This window comes from Bolinopsis microptera, chromosome 7 (genome assembly GCF_026151205.1).
Source record: "Bolinopsis microptera isolate Bmic1 chromosome 7, MBARI_Bmic_1.0, whole genome shotgun sequence".
Classification (NCBI taxonomy): domain Eukaryota; kingdom Metazoa; phylum Ctenophora; class Tentaculata; order Lobata; family Bolinopsidae; genus Bolinopsis; species Bolinopsis microptera.
This window is the reverse complement of record NC_087078.1, coordinates 17,632,620-17,649,115: the sequence shown is the minus strand read 5'-3', so window position 1 is coordinate 17,649,115 and position 16,496 is coordinate 17,632,620. Positions and strand designations below refer to the sequence as shown.

At 39.1% G+C, this 16,496-nt stretch overlaps 2 protein-coding genes across 2 annotated transcripts; both read right to left on the bottom strand.

Annotated features, from left to right (window-relative positions):
• LOC134818762 (uncharacterized) lies at positions 1–1,230 on the bottom strand. Its single transcript, XM_063828407.1, has one exon. It carries the CDS (start codon positions 1,228–1,230, stop codon positions 1–3), a length of 1,230 nt encoding a protein of 409 aa, XP_063684477.1.
• Positions 1,231–11,158: 9,928 nt separating this feature from the next.
• LOC134818164 (uncharacterized) lies at positions 11,159–15,102 on the bottom strand. The gene is made up of 3 exons (XM_063827599.1): positions 14,999–15,102; positions 14,282–14,467; positions 11,159–11,503 (listed from the first exon to the last, which is right to left on the bottom strand). Exons 1-3 carry the CDS (start codon positions 15,078–15,080, stop codon positions 11,436–11,438), a joined length of 336 nt encoding a protein of 111 aa, XP_063683669.1. The 5' UTR covers positions 15,081–15,102; the 3' UTR covers positions 11,159–11,435.
• Positions 15,103–16,496: the final 1,394 nt, after the last annotated feature.

The following is a 16,496-nucleotide window of genomic DNA, read 5'->3' as shown; positions in this document are numbered from 1 at the left end:
TTAGTAGTCTCTGATCACTTGAGCTTTACCAGCATCTGTGGCAACAAAGTTACCTTCTTCATTGTGGACACTGATAGTAGATTTGGGCTTAGTGTCAGCTAGAGTACGCACAGCTTCAAACATCTGCCTTGTGTCATCTGTTGACATGATGGTTCGAGCGATGTCATCGGCACGTGTGTCAGCAAGGTTCTTGAGATGCTTACGGATGTCTTTCTGTAACCTGTTGATCCTTGTACGGACTTGAGTTCTGTCAGCAACTTGGTTGTTACAGTTAAGTGCAGCTTGCAGGGTTTGTCTCTCTTTTACAAGGGCTTCAACAGTTGAGTCACTACTGAAGTTACGGTTTCTGGAGCGTGGTAGTGTCCCGATTACTTCATCAGCAGTTGTCTTAAGGACATCCATCAGGTTAGTGAGATCATCATTAGGGTTTGATGTTACCTGAGAGTTGTTGACTTTCTGTTCGACTGAAAGTTGGTATTTGACTTTGGTGGGAAGGTCAGTGGTGAGCAGGGAGTTGTTATATCTCTTAACTACTGAACTTATCTTTTTTGTAGGAAAGATTTTGTAGTAGGGGGCTAGTTTGATCTTACAAGCAACGAGTCTGTGGTCTGAGTTAGTAGCAAGACCGCCATATGCTCTACAATCTTGGAACATGAATCTGCTGCGTGTTCTGCACAGAATATAATCTAATTGGGCAAAGACTGGACGAGTAAGTTTGCTACCTTTAGGGCGACCTTTGGCAGAAATACACATAGAGAAAGTAGTTCGATGTCTACAAGGATGATCAAAATAGGTATTGGTAGCAAACAGTTTGTTTAAGCACATGAAGTTTAATAAATGTTCACCGTTGAAATTCCTTGTACCCATTCCAAACTTGCCCATATACTCTGTTACACCATACTGATAGTCCAAAGGAGATAAGGTTCCCAACTTACTGTTGAGATCACCACAAACAAACAATTCATGAGATGCAGGAACTGAAATAGCATGGGTGAGTTCTCTGTAGAACTTTCTAAGAAGGGCAGGGTTTCCTTCTGCTTTAGGATTAGTCAGGCCATAACCGTTAACAATTCTGATATTTTTAGGATGGGATGAGAGATTAGAAGGAATGACGACATTAAGATAGGAAACCCGGTCTGAGGTATACTGATAGTCTGTGACATAAGGTAGTAATCTAGGACTTATGATGAAACCTAGTCCACCATGTCGTCCTTGATTTTGCTCCATCATGATCAATTTGTAATTGTTTCTGAGATATCTAGTGGAATGATTTTTGACTTTTGTCTCTTGAACGCACAAGATATCAACACTATATTCAAAACAATCCGTTCCGAGTTCTTCCTGTTTCTCCGTCTTAGAGAGCCCTTTTGCATTCAGTGATGCTAGGCTCAGTAAGGAAGTAGAAGAAAACTTTGAACTCATAACTGTCTCTTTCTGCTTTAACATCTGCTTCGTCACACCAGTTTTCGCTGATGCTTGTGTCACGCGTCACCGTGTCATACCACCTATCATTAGTATAGCTTATTTAATAATCCCACAGCTTACTCATAAAACAAAAACGTATAAGCATGTTATTGTATCACGTCGTGACCCCCATTGTTGTAATTTCACTAAGTGTATATTCAATATTGTATTATTATTGACAATGGACAAATGTAAAAAAGAAATAAAAGTAAAAAATAAATAAAAGTAGAGAAATGGGTGAAAAATGTAAAAGAGTTGTTACAAATTACCTGGGGACCCCAGGATCGAATATTATATTTATGTTAATAGAGATTTATGTTAATAGAGATTTGGCGTAATGACTTACCTGGGGACCCAGGCTATTATGTTCATAAACATAAAAGATTTGGCGGAATGACAGGCTGAGCGCGGCCCAGTAACGTAATGACAGGCTGAGCGCCGCCCAGTAATTGTAAGTTTGTAACCTACCAAGACGTGCGCCGATTTGGACTCGTCGACAGTAATATTTGAAACAAATATTTTACGAGTATCACCCGTTAACCCAGTAAGTCAGAACTTACCCTTGATGAGCCTCAGCTAGCCCTATCAAGTTATGTCAAAGCCCTCTGTCATAGGTGGACCTTTGTGATGTGTACCATCCAAGATACTAAAGACCTCTTCGTCCCATTAAAGAAGTGTAATAAGAGAAAAGTTAAAGTTCATTCCGGCAATTATTGGTAGGAACGTGTCCGACCTGCACAGGAGAATGCGCTACCTGTATTAGATTTAGGGGGCTTGGTATTATTGTTAATCCAGTAGAGATCGTGGAGAAGGAATACCAGACGTCACTCAAAATAACATAGGTATGGTGGCCGAGGAGTGTCATTTTTAATTTTTTTTTAACAGCAATTCCGAAAATGAGTCTCCTCGGCAATGGCCGAGCAGTACCAAACAATATTACGAGAAAATAAACCTCCTCGGCCATGGCCGAGCAGTACCAAACAGTATTCCAAAAAGATAAAATATTGAATAAAATACATTCAATTTTAGCAATGGCCAATTGGCTGACTATAAGGTCATGGCCTGAACAAACAATTTTTTTAAATAGTCAAGTGATGCTTAAGCCGAGCACAAATGTGTAATAAGTTAATAGATTAAAAACTGATTCATGTGATGCATTACGCAGAGCACAGATAAAAATACTGATTCAATGATTAAAATTATAGCTGTGAGTGTCAATAAATTACTGTGTCATAGAAAAGGAACGATGTACACGTGATCTGAGATACCAATATCTCAATATCAAAAGGATAGTGTCTAGAAACATTCATAGTCCATGGTGGCAGGTATCAAGTTATTCCAAAAATGAGTCTCCTCGGCCATGTCTGATTGACCTCATCTATAATTGCCAGGAGACATCCCTGATAAAGTTGGATTAAATTAAGATCAAGGGCAGAGTAGATAGCCTCAAGTTAGTTAAAGAATTACGCTTGAGGAAGGAGCTCGCTGAGATAATTAGTGAAGTGGATGAGACTACCAGGGAGTCACTGCAGCTGGTACAAGAGTATGGGTCAGGAGCTTGGCCAACATGTCTCCCCATTCAACAGCTAGGGTATGCTTACCGCAAGCAAGACTTCCGAGATGCTATTCATCTCCGGTATGGTTTGGATATCCCTAACACCCCAATATTCTGTGATTGTGGAGCCAAGAATGATCACAATCATATCCTCAACTGTAAGAGAGGGGGGTATGTGAAGTACCATCATAACAACGTGAGACTCAGTTGCAGAATACCCTTAGGCTGGTGACCAAGGATATGAGGAATGAGCCCATGTAAACACCTATAGAATCAGCCAACTTCCAACAAAAGGGCAACAATGGTGATAAGGCTAGGCTCGATATATCAGCAAGAGGAGTGTGGAGCACATTTGAGAGGACTTTCTTCCTACATATCAAGGAAAGACCATGCCACAGCTATACACGCTGCACGAGAATGAGAAAAAGAACTAGTTCATGAACTGAGTGCTACAATTGGAGAAAGGGTCATTCGTCCCCCTTTTATTTACCACTACAGGAGGAATGGCACCTGAGGCCAAGCGTTTCATAAGGAGACTTGCTGTGTTGACAGCCGTAGACTGGATATCCTCAATTTGACAACGCTGGCAGAGCGGGGAATACGTGGGGACCTTATTGAAGCTTTTAAAGTAACTAGTGGTTTGACTAAATATAGATCGGCTTTGTTCAGAATGAGCAGATCTGGTCTTAATCTTGTTTCAACCAATAGATGTAGTAAGAGTGTAACTAAAGTCAATCTCTCTTTTCTTCTGGAGCGAGTCATTCCTTATTGGAACAAACTCCCTTCAAATGTCAAGAACTGCTCGACAGTTTTAAGCTTTAAAGTTAGATTGGAAGGATTTAAGAAAGAAATGATTTCTAAAAACAGTGTAAATGATTTTTATTTTTGGAATGTTTCGAATGAAGTTTTAGGGAAAATTGAAGGACCCAGTTATTTAAGCAATAAGGAGAGACATAATGAATATCTTTGGTTTCATCCTTTTGTGGCAAAGAAGCGTTTTATAAATCTTTATTCCAGTATTAATGAAATGAAATATTTATATATCAAGTATTAGATTTTTAAAATAAATTAAAAAAACAAAATTGAACATGATAAATTATTAATGTTGAAGGAAAAAATATATTATTTAATTATTTTTCTAGTTAGTGCAATGATATTTTGTAGACACTTGTGATGATGTTATGTTCATAATACTTTACTTTACTTACTTACATACTTACTTACTTATTACTTAACATAGCCTGGAGTCCCCAGGTAATGTATGTGAACATATTAAGCTGGAGTCCCCAGGATGTATTATGAACATAATGACTGGTGGTCCAGGAAATGTTTATGCACCTAATAGACTGGAGTCCCCAGGAAATGATTATGAACATACTCTGCCTGGAGTCCCTAAATAATTAATTCTAACAATGTAGCCTCCTACTAAACTTTGTCCTTGTATTCGTATATAAGTGAACACGAACGTGGGGGTCCGGACGTGATCCAATTCAAACCTCGCACACTCAGCTTTCCACGAATAATATTATGCAATTGTTATTTTAATATTAATACGTCGGTAGTCAGTGAGTTCATCTAAAGTTTTTAATTTTTCAGCAATTCGGTGTCCCCGCGATTCGCTGTGAGTAAAATAATTAATTACCCAATACCACCCATCCAAAGAACAAATGTGCATAGCAACAATCTTGTCAGCTACGGCAAGCAGACAATTACGCGCGGCGCGCGAAGTGACGACTTCCTCATTATGGGCCGCGCGGTAGGCCTGTTCATTCGCCAAATCCTTTAAACTGTTTATGAATAATAGCCTGGGGTCCCCAGGTAACGTCTCTAACTATATAGATCAATTATACACTTTCGTACCTTAAGTGACGATGTCAATTCATGGCAGCTCGGCGCGGGCACAGTAGCGTATCTCGCCGATCAAGCCAGTGTCGCTCGTGAGATGCCTTTTATTAAAGTGCGCGGCGCGGCACCAGAAACGCAACGCCGCTACAATTTCCCAGTGCCCAGGCTCTACATTGCTCATCTTCATGCATACAAACACATTTGCCGCTGCGGCGAAATGAATAGCCAAATCGCAACCGCCGATGCTTTACGAAACCCCTTATATAAAAATTGCTTTATTTGTGATATGACGGACCTGTCAGTTACTGTTTAAATTTTTTCGAAGTAGCGCGCTCAGCTTTTCTTTTCGAGTGCTACGAAGATAGTGCGCGATAGGCTAGTTATTAACAATGGACAATAACTTTATTTAACTCTTTGATATAATTTATAAAAAACAACTCGAACTTAAACAGTAATCAAGCTCAAGTCAATTATACAAGTATAATTAACTAAACCATTAAAAATAGCAGTGAGACAATTCACCATTTCATGAAATAAAAATAACTGCCAGATCAAGTTGAAAATTTCTTTTCCGTGTATGTAAAAATGTGGGTTTAATTATTAAAGGATCAATGTCTTCTAGTATTTAGTTTGTTTCCTCCACCCCCACCCCCCCCACCCCCCCCCCCCCACCTTAATTGTTATAGCATTTTTAAATTTATGTTTCTTAAATTCCACTTTAATGGGTGTATATTTGTTTTGAAATATCTATTTATTGTACACAGTCCCTACTTTAAATTCACAAAGTGCAAACAAATATTTGCTGAGTTTTTAAAATACTGTTTGTCATTTAAAAGGCTTTAAAGGGTGATTAAAAGTAAAGGATGCAATTAAACAAATACTCTTTGTATTCCGTACTAGCCAACCTTGATTGTCTGGTTCCAGAAGGCGGCTGTGGGCGCTGGGGCTGGCAGTTTAGTTGGGGGTCCAATCGCTGGACTGGGGGGAGGGGGGCTTGGAGCGGTCAAGCTGATCCTTAATTGACGATGTCAATTCATGGCAGCTCGGCGCGGCACAGAGCGCATCTCGCATCCTCTGTCGTCGCTGTGAGATGCCATATTTAAGTAGCGCGGCGCGCACGTAAGCAATCGCGCTACAAAGCGATACCTCCAAACTACCGATTACATTACACACAGGGCCTTGTAAAAGTAATGTGTAACCATCTACAGGCGTCAGCAAACAAAAAACAAAAACTTATAACATGGGTGAAACCGGGACACCACCAGTCGTACGATCTCAGCCGGTAGTATCATATAGCAGTCAATTGCAAAGGGTCCTGGACCCCCAAATCGAGGCAAAACATAATTGAGTACCTGTAGTGGGATGCGCACGATGTGCTTTGTAAGTTTACAATAACTATGTGTTAAAAACTGAGCGGCCTAGGAGTAGTCCAGAGGTAGATTGGACTCCCTACAAAACACAACATTTCCACGCAAGATCATGCGTGCGCTTACATAAAAACGTCATGTATAGTGAATGAAGACCTTTATATTGCGATTGTTATTTCCAAAAACTATTACTAATTACTATTTCTATTTTAAGCCACCAGCACCAGATATACTTTTAAGGCGTTCCACGACGCCTGGACGCCCTCAATAGCCGCCTCCTCAGCTGGTTCCAGTTTTAATCGGCTGCAGTTCCATATGGCAACAAGACCGGGATAATAAATTTTGACCAGGATGACCGGGACAGGATTTTTTGTCAATTGAACTGGCCGGGATCAGTCAAATTTGATGGGACCGGGATTTTTAGCTCTTTTGGTTACAAAATTTAGCGGAATCACCTAATAGTGCGAAAGTGAAGTGATCCATGATTTAAGATGGCAATATGTTTAAGATAAAAAATGTGCTATAAATACTTGAGAAGAGAAGATCAGAATTTTTTCCCGTCGCGCTGTAACAAAGTCCACTCCTGGCTACGGCAGGGCCCACGGTACCAGGCTCCGGAGGATCTTGGGCCACTACCAATTTAGTTTAGCCATAAGTGCAAAGTTAGCAATAAAAATCAATCATGATTAAAACATAGTGTTCAAGTAGCTCTTGATATGGAATCCTTATTCCTTTCAATGGACAATTAATTCCTGTTCATTTAGACATAGGGCATGGGTGCTCCATCAATACTGTAATATATTCATTTAGCTGCAAGTTGACAGCCTGCCTATCGTTGTGCAGTTCATGCTGCAGGTAGCCTGTTTAAGTATACTCTAAAGATCAAGATGATTTATTAATATCTAGACAGAGGTCCAAGTTTCTCCTTCTGAAAGTTGCAAACGTATTTTAAAAATTCTGCTTTAGAAAAAAATATTCGTTTTAGGTTGCTAAGCCTCCGCCCAGTGGCGTAAGAAGGGCCCCGATGGTGACCCGCTTGTGTGGGGAGGGGGGGGGGGGGGGGGGGCGCCATCCTAAGGGGCAACATCGTTCGTTTGATGTGGGACAATTTGAAAAAAACTTAACTGAGGTCTAGCAAAACTGTGTTGTTTTGCTCTGGGACACAACACATTTTAGAGATTTTACCAGCCTTATCCTCTAAACTGACCTACATTTGTTCTTTATGTTAGGGAGGGGCGCCAAAAGGGGGAGGGGGCCGCCACAGGGGGGGGGGGGGGGAGGGCGCATTTTGGCAGGGGCGCCAACAGGTACGTTACGCCCACTGCCCTCTAAAAAATGCCCTCTAAGTACTTTAAGGAAACTATCCATGAAGTTCCCTCTCTTACTGATTAGTCTTTTGTCACGGGTTAAATATATGATTTGATTTATTCTATATTCTGGCAGTACACCAGTATCAGTAAATAAGAATTGCAGTCTGCGCAGGGAATTGCTAGTCATAGATATGCACGATACTATTAAATACAAGTTGAAATGAAAATGGATATTTGATTAGCTTATTTCCATATGCCAGCTTTTCATTGTTGGTAGCAAGACCAAGTAAAATCTATATTCTTAAATTATCATTTTCAGATTTCCTTCCAAGGATGACTTATCTGAGAAGACATAGCAATCTTGAAGTCTCCTTGGCTGCACCATTGGCCAGGAACATCTTTTAGCTCACTGGGAAGGACCTATCATCAGCTCAAAAGATGATCTTTATTCGGATATACAGGTCGATTGATATTACCAACAACTGAAGATCTTTTAAAAGATGTATGCAAATGAACTCTCTGCACTGGAAAAGAGGATTATCTCACGCACTACCCCCTGAGGCATGTGAAAGTGATTCATTAAATAAGATCAATGAAAGTGGACTAACGCGGGCTGAAAGCGATAAGTGCAGGGAAAGTTTGCTATGCTTCTAATGGCTGGTGGTCCGGGTACACGTCTGGTGTCCCTTAATCCTCAAAGGGAATGTACAATGTTGGATTGCAAAAGTGGCAAGTGGTTTATCAATTACAGGCTGAGCGAGTACGTAAGCAAGACCAATTGGCAGTGAAATGTAACGGGATCTCCCAAAAGATATTAGATGGTACATAATGCCAGTGAAACATACAAGAAAGCCATGTTTGACTACTTCAAACTAATGGATTGGTTTGGTTTGTCTGAAGAACATATCTCTTCTTGAAAAAGAAATGATCCTTGTTTTTATTCTTGATGGAAAAGTGATAATGGACAGCAAGTTTTCGATCGCTCGAGCACCAGGTGGTACTGGTGATCTGTATTGGTCCATGGGAAATGACTGGGGTGCAGCAGGACTGCTCCAAAAAGGGTGTCAGGAGGAACATGTTAGTGTGTATTGATAACCATTTTAAACAAAGTCCCTGATCCACTTTTCATTGATGCTGCCTTGATCGACAATCGGACTGTGGAGCAAAAGTAGTGAGCAAAGCATCCCCCTGACGCTGTTTGGTGAAATTTTGTGAATGTAATGGGACCTGGGACAGTAGTCGAATATACCGAAATTTCAAAGGAGACCGCAAATATGGTTGACAGTGAAGGAAAATTTTATTCTCTCAAGGAACAATGCAATCATTATTTCCCCCAATAGTTTTCTAACAAAAGTGATTGAGGGAAAAAGAATCCCAACACATTCATCATGTTGCTAGAAAAGAAAAATCCACTATCAACCGTTCAGAGAGAAGAGTTCTGCCAACCGAGATCAATGGTATCCAAGATGTGGAGAAGTTTGTGTTTTGATGTATTTCAGTTCTCAGAGAAGTTACCGTTCTCGAGGTAGCAGGAAAACGAAGAATTTTCTCCTCACAAGAATCCTCCTTGGAGCCCAAAATTGCTCACCCTCAGACATGCTTGGAGGACCTTTCCAATCAACACAAAGAGATGGATCCTCAGAGCTGGGGGAACTTTCAAAAATGAAGGATATGTGAGATCTCACCCCTTGGTTTCGCTGTATGGTGAAACCTTGAAGATTTAGTCAGGACAAATTTTATCAGTTTGCTTTAATCTTGAAGTGACACACAACAATGGTTACCACAACGGACACCCGGTACTGCACATGGTTACCGCAAGCTTTTGGAGAAGGGAAGCTCACTTGAATGTAGAGTTATATAATACGTCGTTTTTACCGATGATTGACCCCCTTCCCGTTCCTTACCGCGACACAAGCCCTTAGGGTTAATCATAAGTCTTTGCCCAAGGCTTTTGTGTGGCAGCGATGAAAATGCATTGGAACATTTTACTTAAACGATCACTAGTTTCCAGATAGTATGTTGCAAACTAGTTGAGAATGCGTAATTTCGAGTAGAATAAATCAAGTTAAGCTAGGGATTTATAGCTGGAATCTCACAATATGCTTAGTGTTATGTTACATGTTCCACTAAAGGAGCTGACGACCTTTAATCAAATAATCTTTGTAATTAATGTTTAAATCTCCGATTGAATAAATATCAGATTCTTAGAACCTGTTGTAATAGTATGTATGTCATTGATTAAATTTGAAAACAAAGTTCATTTAGTTAATGATAAACTTCCCAACCAGTCTGCACACCCTTACCACTTGCACTTAACATATATCATTTGTCAAGCATGGTTTATCTACTGGGATTGATTTAGATTGGCCGGTATTATACCCTCCCAAGGATTATTTATATTCTAAAAATGAGAAAACAATATTGCGTGAAACTATATTTGTTCAATACTGTCGTGAAAGTTTGGCCACACTTTTTTCTCTCTTCGTGCTCGGAAATTTTCAGATGAACTGTGCATGATTACTCAGAAAATGGTTTCTTTTATGGGCATATTAAAATATGATCGTTTGTTGATTTTTTGCCATTGTTTAAGTAATATTCAAGAAGAAATAATTGATTTTCAAAATATATAATTTTCATCTGGAGAATTTAAGACATGGTCACCAATAAATATTAAAGCTGCATTCAATTCGATGTTAATTTAATCAAACAAGTAACCTTTGCTATTGCAATTGAGAATATGAAAAAAATCGTTATATTAAGTTACAGCGAGTCATCCGTTACCAATTTGATTGATAATTGATGCAAAAAATCTAATTTATAATGGCTGCAATAATGAAATCCTAAAATAGGATCATGATTGGTTTATTTACAACTCATAAAATAAGGTTCTAATACAGTATGTGTAAAGTTTCGTTACTAGTTCAAAGGATAATTTTCAAATTAATTTTCGGCCAGTTTATTAGCAGTATGATTTTATTTTAGCTAAAACCGGTTTAATCTTTACAAAAACTTTGCACGTGTATGCTGTGTTTCATAGTTGGATTTCGTTCTAGTTCATTATTCATTATATAATATTTCCGCAGGACACTGTGTTTAATTTGATTTAAGTGGTAGAGTGAGTATATCACATGTGACCAGTTAAGCCTTATAACTATAGTAAGTAGTAGTAAATCTTTTCAAAGTCGGAAATATCTCTTTAAAAGAGCACTAGGCACCTATAGATATCCAAAACGCATAAAAAGAAAACCAAAAAACATCATACCATCTTCTAACTTCTTCCATCCTCCCTATCTAAAGCAAAAATCTAAGGTCTTCGAAATCAGTCAAATTCTTAAGTCTAATATCAAGAATTTTATAGTCAAGTCTATTTTTAATAACATCTAATAAGTTTAACATGGTCTACCCCGTCTCCCTTCCATAAAAATATCGTAATTTCTAGCAAATAACTTAGGGTGTAGCTGGTGAGCTTCCTGTCCTCGTAAGATCTGTCCTAACCATTCTCCATCGAAACTTAGAGGATTCTCAGACAAGGGAGTGGAATAACAAACGAGCATAGAGTGCCTCATTAGAAAATAACCCCAAGTAGGCCAAAATTGAATTAATAAAAAAAAAAAGTTTTCAAGGAATACCCATTAAGACACACACACACACAATAGCCAGCCCTAATTTTGAAAGACTGTGTCGACAACATAGCATTGCTTACGAAATGTTAGAATATGTGCACATTCCAGCCCTTCGGCAGCAAAAATTATGACTGCTTGGCACTTGTAGCTTAGATTCAACTAATTTTTTCTTATCAAAACGATTACAAACAAATATATATTTTCTGTAGTTTGAGAGAGAGAGAGAGAGAGTCTAAAAAAGCATGATCAGCTGTCCGTATAGTCCGTGTTTCTATACGAAGTATCGTCCAGCTAGAGGGATAAGAAGCAAGTATCCACTCGTGATGACCTTCATCGCATCTGAAATTGCTAAATTGTTAGTTTGAAGCGCAACAGTACGAGAAGAAAATTCGAAAGAGCTGACCCAAAGCCTTGGATCTTACCCTGGCTTGAGGCGGCATGCAACCGCAAGAAGTTACTTTTTTTTGAAAAAACTATAAATCCATCACAAAAAAACTGCGACGCGTATGATAAAATGAAAAAGTTTTGTCACAAACATGTGAATCTAGCCAAAGAAAAGTACTATAAAAAAATGTTTGACAAATACCAAAACTGCTCTAAAAGTCAATGGAAAATTATCAATGGCCTCCTGAACCGTAACAGAAAAAAGTTCGGACACACCCGTCTGAAGGACGACGATGGCACGATTATAAGCTCCGATCTGGCAGTCGCTGAGAAATTTAACGGCTACTTCTCCGGTATTGCAGCCAGTATCAAGAGGCAAATCGCTGCCCGTCGAACCTTTGACCCAGGTGGTTTCAAGCATTTTCTTAAGGCTTCGTGTAGTAACTCGATGTTTCTTAAGCCTACATCACACGGTGAAGTCCAAAAGATAATATCAGGGCTTAAGAACAAGTCCACACTCGATTGTAAAATTGAGCCATTGAAAATTGCAAACAGCTGCGAAAACTTTACCAGGGCACTAGCTAATGTCATTAACTGTTCGTTCTCCAGTGGTACCTTCCCAAATGCTCTAAAAACTGCGAAAGTCGTTCCTATCCACAAAGGTGGTTCAAAATTGGAAGTAGCTAATTATAGGCCGATCTCTCTTTTGGGATCATTCTCGAAAATTTATGAGAAACTTATGCATGCTCGTGTTTTAGAATTTTTAGATAAGAACGATTCTCTTTTCGAAAATCAATACGGATTTCGGCCAGGAAGATCGTGCGAACATGCACTGCTCAATGCCCAAAATTCTATACTACACTCTCTGAATAAAAAACAAATTTCCCTACTGCTCCTGCTCGATTACAGTAAAGCCTTTGACGTGCTTGATCATGAGACCTTGCTTAAGAAGCTTGACCATTATGGGATCAGGGGAGTCGCGCACGAATGGTTTAGATCTTACCTTTGTAATCGATCTCAATACGTAACTTTAAACGGAACTTGCTCTTCTAGCATGCCCATAGTTTACGGCGTACCTCAGGGTAGCATTTTAGGACCTCTCTTATTTGTAATTTATATAAACGACCTACCTGGAATTAGTGATTTTGCAAAGTTCATCCTTTATGCCGACGACGCAAACATATTAATTAGTGGAACCACCCTAGAAGAAATACAATTAAAAGCTAATCAGCTAATTTCACGTCTTGTAGATTGGGTAGGTGTTAATGGGCTATCTTTAAATGTAAAAAAGACGTGTTACATGATTTTCACTAGAAAAAGAATCGACTTCAGCGGCTTTAATTTGTCCATTGACAACACTGTAATCGAACGTAAGACTGAAGCAAGATTTTTAGGAGTGATCCTAGACGAAAAGCTCACTTGGCAAAAACACATTACGGCCGTTAGAATAAAGATGGGTCGCTACCTCGGAGTTATGTATAAGCTAAAGCACCTTCTACCTATCAAAGCCCGCCTAAACATTTTCCAAAGCCTTATCCAATCCCATCTAAATTTCTGTTCTTTAGTGTGGGGATTTGCCTCAAAATGTCACATTGAATCTCTGTTCACCAAGCAAAAGCAGGGAATTAGAGCTGTTATGTCAGGATATGTAAATTATAGATATAAAGACGGCAATCCCCCGGAGCACACAAAAAGTGCGTTTAGATTGCATAATATCCTAACAGTCCATAGCGTCATTGTAAAAAACGCTCTTATTCTACTACACAAAGTAAGGAACATGCCAAGCCTTCTCCCTAAATCCATCAAAGAACTTTTCCCTCACGATATTCCCACCTATAATTCCACATACGAACATAACCTTTCTTGGTTCACAACTTACAACGGCCCAACATTTAGAAATACTCTTTTCTTCAAAGGACCCATGCTCTCTATTACAAAGCAAAGTAAGGATATAACTATTCCAAGTTCTACCTTTTCAATTGAAATCTTTAAAAATTCAGCTAAGCGCGAACTCCTCAAGCTGCAAAGCTCAGGAGACGATGAAAATTGGCCAAATTTCTTACTTTATAGTATACCTGGGCTAAGAAAGTCTCAAAGAGAAGGGCGCTCGCAAATAGACTACAGCACCGAGTTAGTAAGCGACACCGCGTAAAGAAAGATCACTCGCGACAAATGACTATGATCTTTTATCAACAACATATCATTTTAATTTCACTGCCATTATGCAATGCCGAATTTACATCTGCCGCGCAAAACTTTTTATCTATTATTATTAAATAGTAATTAGCATGTTTACAAATTGCGACTTCAACCAGTTTTGCAGACCGTTAGTTATATAGTACTTTTAGTAGGGCATTTATTTTAATATATTTATTTTACATTATTATATTTTAGTGTGACTTCTATAATTTCATTTATGTAATAACCATTGATCAATAAATTGCGGCACACGCCAACCTCCACCGTGGGGTTTCAAAACAAAACAAGTTTGGGTCAGAAATTGTACCCCCTTCCCCGGCTCATGCTGCTTAGGAAAAAGTAAGGAATACCGAATATCTGGCTCTCATCCAGCCAGGTTGTAAGTATTGTTGGGAGGTTTTCTTACAACAATACAAACGAACACTCTAAACTAACAGAATAATTTGTTTAATCAAGTAAAACTTTCCAATTTCAATGTGCAAATTGCAATCATGCTTGAACATTTGAAGTAACTGAATTAAAAGTAACAATAACCTGATCCACCGGCTTCATCACCGCCAGCTCCAGTATCTGTCTCGTTGTCAGCTCCACCCTCAGCAGCTCCAGCATCTCCCTCACCTTCCCCAGCCGGGTCCTCAGCTCCATCTGCCTCAGTATCCGCAGCTCCACTTGCATCAGAACCATCGGCATCCCCGCTGCTAGCATCATCTCCCGCTCCTCCTGTTAGAAGGTGCTATCATAAACTTTTATAAAAGCTATATGAATATGTTATAATTTAAGTGAAAACTAAAATATGTTAGTGTCCAGGAAGTTGATTCTATATATCGGATGGATTTTATTTTGCTGACTTGACATCGAAAATAATACTCGTGAACTAGACGTTGGCGAAGATTAAGTTCGAATTTTGTTCGTCATCTGAAAATTTAATTCGATCTGCGATGGTTAATCGTCACAAATTTTTTGATATATGTGGATTCTGGTGGGGGGGGGGAGGCATATGTTTTGACACGTGGCAGCAATAAACCAATCAGCTTCCACTAATACTATTGACAGATAATTTTAATTTCTGAGGATATAATAACTGATAGAGATTGTTAAAGTTCGTCGGTGCAATAGCGCGACGATTTGGGGATTATATTGTATATGCGTATATCACAGGGCCTGAATGGGCTTGGAAGAAATATGATTTGATTTATCCCAATACCACCCAGCAAACAATATCGATAAAAGATATAAAAATCATTGTCTTACCGGAGGCACCTGTTTCATCGCCATCCGAGAACACAACACTCAAACATAGCAGTAAAGTTCCAAGGCAGAGTATCAGCTTCATTTCGGGACTTGATGACTTGACCTTAAATCAATGGACAGTGGATTAGCATAATTTGAATTGTAATTATTAGTATAACTTGAGTATGGAGTAATAAAAAAGTTATTTGAAATCGACATCTGTTCTTCTGGACAAATTGAACGAGCCGCGAGTATGAATGAAATCGAATGGGATGGCGATGGCAAATATTCAATATTCATCTGATCATCGAAAAAACTGCACCACCACAATGACAATCAACTGTGCCATATATACGTTTCCTTTATATGCGATAATGGCGCAAAGTCAAAGAGCGGTAAGTTAAACAAAATTATACTTTTTGTTATACATTACTTTCTGTGTTATTTTTTGACGCAGCAATAAGTTATTTTTAGATTATGTGCTATATATATATAGCACATAATCTAAAAATAGCTTATTGCTGCTTCAAAAATAATGATAAATATATATAGTTTATCATTACTTTTTTTGACAATGCAGTATTACAAATCTATTTTTGACTTATTGATCGATTATCTCATACTATAATACACTATATCAGTGGCTTAACGTTGCCTGTTGAAGCTGTTGGTGCAACCCCTCCCCTTTTGGCGCCCCTCCCTAAAATTGAACAAATTAGATGATTTTAGAGGATATGCCGGTAAAATCTCTAAAAACGTGTGTTTCTAGATCATGGGGGGGGGGGGGGGGGGGGGGGGGGGGGGCACTGCACTATATTTCTGTAGAATGAATCCTGTCAACATAGCAGCCAGGCATTTTCTTAACAATATTGAAGAATTTTAGATTAAACACTAATTAGTTAGTCGTTCACACTCACACAAGTATAAAACTGGGCTAACCTATGCGTAACAGAAAATCTATTGCGGACTTGTAAATTACGAACTATAAAGATTTAATAATCATCGGTGTAGGCCCCAGAAATCACCAAACTTACTCCAGCTACTCGAAGTAACTTCTAATAATTTCGACGCAAGCGAAGCAATATAACCATCAAATTTAATGGTATCGCTAAACCATCGAGCGAGAGAGGGAGAGTGAGAGAGAAAGGGAGAGCAAGGCAACAGAATTGGTTTCACTTTGACGGGGGCACACGTGACAAATAACCCACTTTCACTTTGATCACAGCAGGTGGCAGCTGAGACGTCGTGACAGTAAGAGTTGGGATCACGTGACAGTAAGAGTTGGGATCACGTGACCTCAAGCAATCCACATCACGTGACTCTGCAGGCTCGCCAGGATAATTATATGAGTATATGGTTGGTATGGTGATGGTTGGTGTGGTGATGTCAGCTGCAAGGAGAAAGGATTGCATTTACAGTGTTTAGCGGCCGGCTATGATCGCTTTCACCTTCGCGAGTAGCTAATTTAGACTTAGACTTGGAGGAGCATTATACATGCTTGATTGTATTTTGACTAGAA